The sequence below is a fragment of the Plectropomus leopardus genome, chromosome 14 (genome assembly GCF_026936395.1).
Source record: "Plectropomus leopardus strain MGB_pleo_1.0 chromosome 14, ASM2693639v1, whole genome shotgun sequence".
NCBI lineage: Eukaryota > Metazoa > Chordata > Actinopteri > Perciformes > Serranidae > Plectropomus > Plectropomus leopardus.
In genome coordinates, this window is record NC_142189.1 from 20,210,293 (window position 1) to 20,219,754 (window position 9,462).

General features: G+C 39.3%; 1 protein-coding gene across 1 annotated transcript; it reads right to left on the reverse strand.

Moving 5' to 3' along the window:
• Positions 1 to 1,515: 1,515 nt before the first annotated feature.
• vash1 (vasohibin 1) lies at positions 1,516 to 8,171 on the reverse strand. The gene is made up of 7 exons (XM_042501057.2): positions 7,226 to 8,171; positions 6,119 to 6,207; positions 5,299 to 5,355; positions 4,870 to 4,944; positions 4,288 to 4,669; positions 3,638 to 3,747; positions 1,516 to 3,080 (listed from the first exon to the last, which is right to left on the reverse strand). The coding sequence occupies exons 1-7, from the start codon at positions 7,445 to 7,447 to the stop codon at positions 3,008 to 3,010; spliced, it is 1,008 nt and encodes a 335-aa protein (XP_042356991.1). The 5' UTR covers positions 7,448 to 8,171; the 3' UTR covers positions 1,516 to 3,007.
• Positions 8,172 to 9,462: the final 1,291 nt, after the last annotated feature.

Here is a 9,462-nt window from a genome sequence, read left to right on the forward strand (position 1 = left end):
GCAAAGTTTTTATGTTTTTTTGTTGTTTTAGTTTGTTTATTTGTTTTAGAGCCTGAATAATCAATTAATCGATTCTTTATGTTACCAGTGATCGATTAAGGAATTTGCTTACAACTTGCAACCCTTAAACCCTTTAAAACAAATCAACCAGTGAGCCAACCAAACTGTTGGATTCAGCTTCCCCGCTCTGAGAGCTCAACCACTCTATGTACACAGACTGCCTATAATAATGTAATGAACATTTTAGTTTTTAGTTTTAGTTCATTTTTAAACAATTAAAAACTGCATAAAATCAACAATAACAAAAGCGGAAAAAAAAAACCAAACCCCTAAATTAACATTTCACAGTAAAATACAATAAAATAAATAATTAAACATCATGAATTAAATGTAATGATGATTTCCTTTTTAAATTTTTTTAAAGATCATGAGCTCTTAATAAGGTGTACTTTATCCTTCCATATCTGTACATTGCGATATCTACAGGAATACTGACCGTGTTTTGTTTTGAAAAACAGAAGGTGAAGCTGATCGACCCGTCTAGTATTATGTCAATGAATCTGTGAATTAAATAAAAAGAAACTGCTAAAGTAAGACAGTATAGAAGACGGTTAAAACTTATTTATATATCAACACATTTGGAGTGAAATGTACTATACAATTCAGATTGTGTTAAATGGGATAAATGTTAGAACGAGTCCTTGAAAAGTCATAAAACGTTTTGAAATTTTGTCAGTGAAAATATGTGGGAACCGTGTATATGGTTTTACAGAAGTATATGTAACATCAAGCTGATTTTACCACACATGCACATGCCTTTCAGAGTTACATTACTGGCCCATGTATGACAGTGGTTCCTTGCTGACTGCGTTTCATTGAATGCGGCTGCCATTAAGACTTATCAACTGATTGCTGGACTTACATCCATCCACTTGGGGATCCATTAAACGGCAGGATCCCTGAACATGAGCACACATGCTGCCAGTGCACTACAGCTATTATTTATGACTGCAGCAAACACAGGCTGCACCTAAACAATATGACACATGGAATTCTTACGGCAAACAATGTCTGTCTTTTGTCTGCACTGTTTCTCCTCCCAGATATTCTGAGATCTAGAAGGTGAACAACGTCTCCCACTTGGCTTTACCGACTGTTTTAATTCACTGTTTTGCTGCACACAGAGGCTTCCCTTTTAAGGAGTTGTTGGCATTAAGTTTCCTTTGTGTAAACCTAACAGAAAGTGTTAAGAGATCTCCCAAGCCTGCTCTCGTCATCATTTGCCTTGGTGCCAAAAGCTGCCCTTCAACTGAGGACACCCTGTGCTCAGTTTGAACTATTGGTCAGCAGAAAACTGGCGCCATTCCCTGCCTGACACCGGGCCTGCCTGACAACTAATTACAGAGTACTTACTGATTAATCGCTGGATTTTTTTAGACCAAGCCCGGTTAAATAAGGACAAGGCAATTAAATGCATAATCATGAATTATCACAAAACTGAATCAGAAAAGAAAATGGTGTTGCCACTTTGATTTTTTTATTGTGATCCTGTAAATCAACAGTCTTTTGGTAAAAAAAAAAAACAATTGTGTTATAGAGCACTGAAATGAAAATGGACAACATCTACTGTACATGTAAAAATGTTGGCTGTGGCAACATATTCAAAACAGTGTGGCAAATTGGTCTACTGGTGATCACCAACACTGAAGTAAGTATAAAATGACAGAATTTCCAATAAAAAATAAAATACAAAATGCAGATAAAAGTGCTGTAAACAAACGTCTTCTTTACACCTTAACTCAAGTGGAAGTTGCACCACTTAAGGCAAGTTAAACATTGGATAAAGTTGCTACAAATAAAAGTTAGAAACAATGTATATATAAAGCAGTGATACAGTACATTTAAACTGACTTGTCGGTACTTTACATCCACATTAAATGCAGAAAAGGTCAGTCAGCTGCGTTGCTGTTAGTCACCCTGACAATTGTCTAGTTTTAGATTAAGTAGCCAGTATGATTTGAGGTTACAAAGATAAACCTGTTTCTCTGGTACCATGAGCGAGGTATCTCACTGAGGACTACACATAGGGGCATAGCCCATAATGAGATAGCAAGTGAATGAAAGAGAACCGGGGTTGCCTTTGTAACCTAAAGTTATTCTGGCTGCTGAATCTAATCTGTTTTTCATATGGTCACTCCACAGATGCGTTCACACTTAAATATACTTTTGTATATCATGTATGCAATCCCATACTCAGTCCCCAATAAGGTAAATAGCATGCTAAATGTGCTAGCATCTGGATATTAGATGTCAAAAAACTGTCACACAGCCAAGCAAGTTTGCCTTCAGTGTTTTGGAAGAGCAGAGATCACACTGCTTTGTGTTTAGTTAGACGACAAGAATGATGGGCTGGATATAAAAAAAGTCGTCTCTTTGAGTTTTCATACAAGGCACGAGGGTCGTGGTTTGCAAACTAGTCACTACACAAGCAGTTGCTGCCCAGCAGAGCCTAAGTGGATTTACAATTACATTACATGTATTTGCACACTTACAGTACGACGATACAGATTGCAGACGAGCCTTAAGAGCTTTTGTTGAACCTAATAACACCACAGAAACATATGATATGTCCAGTAGCACATTTACACTGAGTGGAGGTCTCGCCCAGTACCAGGGAGGAATCATATTTCTCCTTGTGTTCACCAAATTCTGCAGTTATTTAAAAATGTTTACAAAGTACCGCACTTTTATCCCCTTCTTTATATAATTTGGGAACATTGCCAGCACCAATTACTATACACAGTAACTGCTCCAGAAAAAAGCCTCGGACAACATAGATGAATTGAAGCTGAATGAGGCGTTTGTTTTGACAGGAAAAGTTGCTGGTGACCTATTCAGCATTGTGTCCTGTGAATAGGCCGAAGTGTACAAAGAATTGAGCCTTAGAGTGAAACAAGTGTGTGGTACCTTGTGACTTTACAAGCTTAGAAAGCTAAAAAAGTTTTTATCAGACTCGAATCTGGTATCCATTCATGTCTGCAGTCGATTTTTGATCCAAAACCTTCTTCTCTCCGGAGGGACTGCAACAAAGCAGATTACAAATATGTTAGTTTTATTCTCTAAGGGACAGTTTTTGTTTTTTTCATATCCTGACCATCCCCAGAGCTACAAATATTTTCCCTTGAGTCTCCCTGAGTGACTGGGTGAAAATCTATTACCTGCCCTCCACCATAAACAAACATATTTCACAGTTTTTGGCTGCGATAGATGGTGTGATTTTGGAGATGTTTAAAGAAAATACGCCTTGATAACACACTGGCAGATTTGGGGTTCTGGTGGTATTTAATATAAGTACAAAATACAACCATTTAAAGTTGAAAATCTTTTCCCCAAGCCAAATCAAAAAACATAACTCCCTCCCCAGTGCTTAAAAGATTATCTGAAGTGCCTTCCCTGTTTTGCACTACCCCCTCTTCTCTTATAAATAACAAACAGTCCCAAATAGGAAACTGTGACTATTTCATAAAGTACTTCTCCTTTGCTGTTTATCATGAGACAGTCAGAATTTTTTGACTAAAACCTTTCGCAATAGTGACTAGGGTGACTTATTTTTAGTGAAGCATATGATTAATCATACCGTCTCTCAACACGGCTGATCCTGCGTATGGGGCTGCCTGGTCCTCTGAGGGGTGAACCCATGCTGTTTCTCCTGTCTTTGGTGGGAGAAGGTGGTGCAGGCTTTCCTATCTGCGAAAAAATCACACACAAGAACATGTCAATAAGCATCACTTTACAACAACACACTTTAGTGAGTCAGCTATGTGTAATGTCCTTGCTGCACAAGGTGAGTTCCCTTATCAGTAGCTTAAATCTGTCTTTATTTTTACTGTGCGGAGCACTCACTGTAAGAGATCAGCTATTAATGGCTTGAGTCGGCCATGCATGAAGCACAGCGGGGCAAATTCAAGCCATCACATTAGTTTTATTATACACAGAGCTCAGCATCAAGGCTGCCTTCATCACGTTAGCATCAGAGGTGATGAGAGAGCATCGTTTGAGAGAAATTGCTCCTCAAACGACGGGTCAGCTCGGTGTCACTGTGCATGAAGAGGCAGCACGTCAAAAGAAATCTAATAAGAAGGGCAGTCGCTCTGCTGGAGACACATTATGTTTATCATCACTGTCTTAAGTCCTGCGTATGCACCATTAGCTTGTACTGGTGTCAGCAGCAAACTTTTAACATTTGTCATTTGCTTCTGTACTCTTGCAGAAACCACTCCGTTGTACCTTGAGCCTCATGTCTCGAGTGTGTCTCTCCAGCTCCTTCCGTAGCTCCTCCTTGGTTAGCTTGTCTACGTCTATTATCGAGTGTTTCCATTCTATCTGCTCCACGCTGTGAGGGTCGTGGGACACATACTGGCCAATCCTGACCTTGCGCAGGGTGTGCCAGTAGCCCCTGTAGGCTCCTTCGTATTCTTGCACCAAGTCCATCAGTGTCCGGAACTCCAGGGGCTTGAACATGAGGTCCTCCCTCCGGCTGATGCCCAGCGCACCAAAGCGTCCCCCGCTGTGGACTCCCAGCACAATGTGATGGAAGTGGTTCCCTGAGAACTGAGACTGAAAGCTGAGGGGGAAGCGCTCCACACCTGGCATGCTGTTGGTGAGGTAACTGTAAGAAGGTGGGTCAAGGAAACTGCGGCTTGGAAAGAAAATGTACAATAATCGTCCAAAAAAAATTAACAAATCACATATGGCCAGTGCATATTTAAAAAAATCTGTCAGCCCCTATTGCAATCAAACATACAATACAATTGGAAGAAATAATTGCATGAATGTGTCATGTAAAATAAGCTGCAGCTTTAAAGATACATCCCCAGGATCACCGCCTCCAGGCATTTGATTGGCAGAGCCTCCCTCGTCATCTCTTTAGCAATGTCCATCAACCTGTTGTTAACAACAATGGAACAAGACAGCAACATGTTTAATGGTTGACTACAAATGACACACACTGGTCTTGAACAAAAACATTTTCCATGAGCCGGGGAAACAAAATTTGCACGGCTAAATCAAATAAAGCAAGGTCAGTCAAAGTGTTCCAGGCCTCCTCCGGCTGCTTGACGTTAGTTTCTACTCACAAAATCCTGCAGCTGATCCACACAAATCATGAGGCCGTAACAACACAGGCTAAACCATTAGAAATCAACAAACATCATCACTGACATCATGTGACTGCAGCCTTAAACATCTGTGGGTCTATCACTGATGATCAGTCTTGGATAAAACATGAAATGTGCTTACGCAGTAAGAGGCCGGCTCTTCTTAATTTCAAAAAACTGTGTTCCCGTGTGATTGTACCTGTAGGACAGTTAAGATCAAACCATAACAGAGCAAAATGCTTTGAGAGAGTACAAGAGACAAGCATTTATAGTGCTTTGTGATATTCATAGGTTGTTGATTAATTATGGATGAATTGTGTCTCGGACTGGAAATCAAGCTTAATATAGAATAGAGTATCTACAGCGGCCTACTTTCTCATGTTTGTCCCATATTTATCAAAGTGTGCCAAAACAGTGGGTCAGTGGGATTAAGAAAAGGTACATTTTATGTACATACATTTAAAGGGGAACTTCGCCCATTTTTTAAATTCATGCATGTTATTCCTATGGTCTATGACAGTCAAAAATTATTAATGAACATGAACAACTCTCCCAAATCCAAAAAACTAGAGTGCTAAAACTCAAATTTGTGATATCATAGGGTATGAAGTCTGGAGCTGCTTAATAGACAATTAATTGGAAAATATGTTATGATGACAATGAGAGCAGCCAGGGGAATGTGATGAGTATATGGGTACATTTTCATTTCAATGTTTTCGGGGGCGTTGCAGCTGAAATTTGAACTTGTGAATTCTCTTTTACCTCTCAGTAAAAACAGAACACGCTGGCCACGGAAATAATATATTGTAATTCTTATTTTAGGTGGTGTTCCCCTTTAAGAAGGTTCAAAATATATCTTTCCAACTAGAAATAATATATTGTCAAAAACAAAATGTGTTTAAATACACTTGATAATTACTCTTGACCAACCAGCCAGTTATACCAACTTAGTCAAAGGATACTGCAATTCCCTGATGTATTTCTGTATGGCTTCCAGGCGCTGTGGGACAGTGGTGGTTGGCTGGTATGTAGGCACACTCGGTATTGGAATCTGCGGGACAGAGCATCCAAACAACTGCATTATCAGTGTACAATCCCAATATTCATGGAAGCTGGGGAATGTGGTATTGTGTGATCTCAGTGCTCTTTTCTATTTAGCACACTAATGGAAAGATCATCTTAACTGCTCTTTAACTACTCTCATAAGAAATGAATGCAAAAATACTGTTCTTTGTGTCAAATCTCCAGCATGCAAATGTATTGTGCAGGGCAGACTGGACAAACACTACTGTAATAAAAAGTGGAGTATTTTAAGAAGGCTTGGGCAGTATGTAATATTTCATACCTTCATGAAATTTCACCGGGCTATATGTGACAGTCTAAATGTGCTACTAACTTTCAGCTTTTCAGACTAACATATACACAATAGAAACCCACAACATGTTAAGAAAAGTAATATTCTCACACCTATTTTCCTTATTAAATGGAGAAACACAACTGTACACATTTTGAATTCAACTTTCTCTTGTTCAAGGAGTACTGACGAGACGTTATTGTCTCTCCCAACTCATCGTGAAACACACTTCATTCAAACTTGACAGAAACAAAATAAAACTCACCCAAACCATCTAGTTATAAGTCCACTGTTCCAACAATCAAAATAAATCCTTAATTCACCAAGTTAGATCTGGTGTCAGTTCAGCTGCCTGTTCCACCAGTAGAGACCAGAGACTGAGCTCTGATGGTGCCTGCTGTGCACTAAATACAATGAGTTAAATAGAAAAAGGAGCACCTGTACTTATGATAGTATTTAAAAACATACCTTCACAATATCTCAGTACCCCGGTATAGCTTTATACCATGATACCGCCCGAGCCTTATTTCAGTTTAATTTAGTGGCACATTTATCAGTCATGTGAGACTGCATAGTAATACTGTAACTCAACATTTTCCCACAACACATAAGTGCAAATTGTTTCTCCCCAATTTGCAAGTTTCTCCTGCATAGTGTGAAGTGCGCCTGTTACTCCTGCCATGTATAACCAGCTGCAACTATTCAAACACCTTACCTTGGGCAGGTCAGTGACACCCCGGATCTCCTTCCCCAAAGTTTCACCGGTGGGATGTATTCGAGCCACATGGCGCCACATCCTCTCCCAAGTCTCCTCATCCACCGGGAGGCCTCCTCTGTTCACATAGAAAGGTACCCCTCCATCCCTCAACTCTTCCTCCCCTTCATCCTCCTGCTCCTCATCTCTCTGCTCTACTGAGTCCACGGTGGCCCTCAGCATCCCTCCTCCAACAGAAAGTCCAGGCACAAAAAATGTCTAGACTGATGCCTTGGGCCTTTCACTGGTTAATCTGCTTGCAGGTTTAAGTATGTTCCCACAACAGATGGCCGACTCATGACATCAAGCAGCTTGAACCACAAATAACTCAATAAAATGTCAATGCAGTGGAGTCTTAAAGGTGATCTGCTGTAATGAAACTCACCCCTGTGGTTGGAGCATCAATGATTTCACCAGGGAAGTATAAAAAGAAAATCCTTTTTGGGATAAAGAATGACTTTGCAGCTCTTTGGTCAGACCTAGAAGACTGTAGGCCATTCAACAATCACACATTCATGTAAATAAATAAATTAAGACACTATGGTAATTTAGCTTTTAGACGTGTATCCCATTTTAAAGTCCCTCAACAAGCAAGCCCGCCAATGTAACGTTATCACGGCACGTTAAGAGGATTGACTCTGCAGACAACAAAGTATTAGAAATGACTAATTCCCTGCACCGTTAGAGGTCATTCACACCACAGATATCCGGCAGAAATCAGTGCTGTTGTACAATCCCATCACCTCGACACTCCCCAAACGTCCGCTTCATCTCCGTCTCACCGAATCATCCCGTTCTTACTGAGCCGGTTCATTGTTCCTGCAGCAGCAGCAGATGCTCCCGGTTCAGACTGCGGGTTGGATTCACGTCCAACGAGCCGCTCAGACACTCCCAGACCTCCGTCTTCTGCGCATGCGCCGCGCTCAGCGGATGATCTCAGGCGTGACAAATGCTGCGTTTAGGTGCTTTCCGAAACGTGTTAATCTGAGATATACTGGTCATATAGTCACTTAATTAAGTGCTTTTGGTTAGTCTTAAAACGCACTATTTTTGTGTTGGACCCTGAGCAAATTGGTGAATTTTCTGTTTTTTAAAAAGAAAAAAAATGGGAAAAGGCAGTCAGCAACTTGGTAAGAAATGTTCCACAAATTGCAAGAAATAGGTACATTAAATTTATTTTTCTTAAAGGGGCTAGAAAAAAATTCTATTGAAAACTGTATTTATAATTATCATAATTACATATTTAAAATTACACATCTATTACATTTTAAGCACTCTTTCCAAGTACGGTTTGCCTTGTTTTTTCCCCCTTTTTTTTTAGTTGTATCTTTTTCTTTTTTAGTTATTTATTATTTTTCTCCACTTTTCAGGTTATTTTCTTCTACTGTTCACTAATTTCTTTCTCATTTTTAGGTCATATCTTCTTTAACTACTCATTGCCCTCTTCCCAAGTTTTTAAAAGAAATCAAGCAGATTTTCTTTGGTTTCAAAGGGTTAAATACTTTAATCAAGCGCTATAGTGCTTAGTGCTGTGGTGAAATGATTTAGATTTATTTCAGACATTTCTTAATGAATATAAAATTCAAATGAAAATCAACTTTATTTCCAGAGCACTTGTATACAAGGGATGCAGCTCAAAGTGCTTCACAATAAAAAAGAAAAATGCAACACAAAAGTAAAAAGCAAAAATATAAAAAGTAAAGGTTAAAAAAAATTATAGGGGCTTGTTGGAATAATGAAAGTGACAGAACTGCAATGATAATTATTAGAAGATTTGCATGAATGAAAAGCCAGACTAAATAAATAGGTTTTCAGCTGTTGTTTAAAAACGGTCACCGAGCCCACATCTCTTTTATTTTTTAAAAAGGTGATTCATATTTTTGGGGCATATTTAACAAAAGCTGTGTGTGTATAAATGTGTCTATTTAAGAATTTCAGAATCTTATTACAGAAGATCTGAGAGCTTGTGAAGGATTATAGAACGACAGCAATGCTGCAATGTAGGCCATTAAGAGCTTCAAATGGACCTAGATATGCACTCGTATAGTGCTTTGCTCCTCTAGTCCTTTTTTCTGTCTTTTTTATTTTGACCACTCAAGGTGCTTTCACACTACCAGTGACATTCACCTGTTCACACACACATTCATACACTGGTATGATTATGCTGGTGTAACATTTAACCCAGGATTCCCAAGGTT

Excerpts from the sequence above, each read along its gene's own strand:
- vash1 (XM_042501057.2), bottom strand. The coding sequence starts at position 7,447 with ATGCTGAGGGCCACCGTGGACTCAGTAGAGCAGAGAGATGAGGAGCAG. Across the intron at positions 6,208-7,225 it reads GTGTCACTGACCTGCCCAAG|ATTCCAATACCGAGTGTGCC; the intron begins GTAAGGTGTTTG and ends TCTGTCCCGCAG. Across the intron at positions 4,670-4,869 it reads GAGGCGGTGATCCTGGGGAT|TTACCTCACCAACAGCATGC; the intron begins GTATCTTTAAAG and ends ACCTTCTTACAG.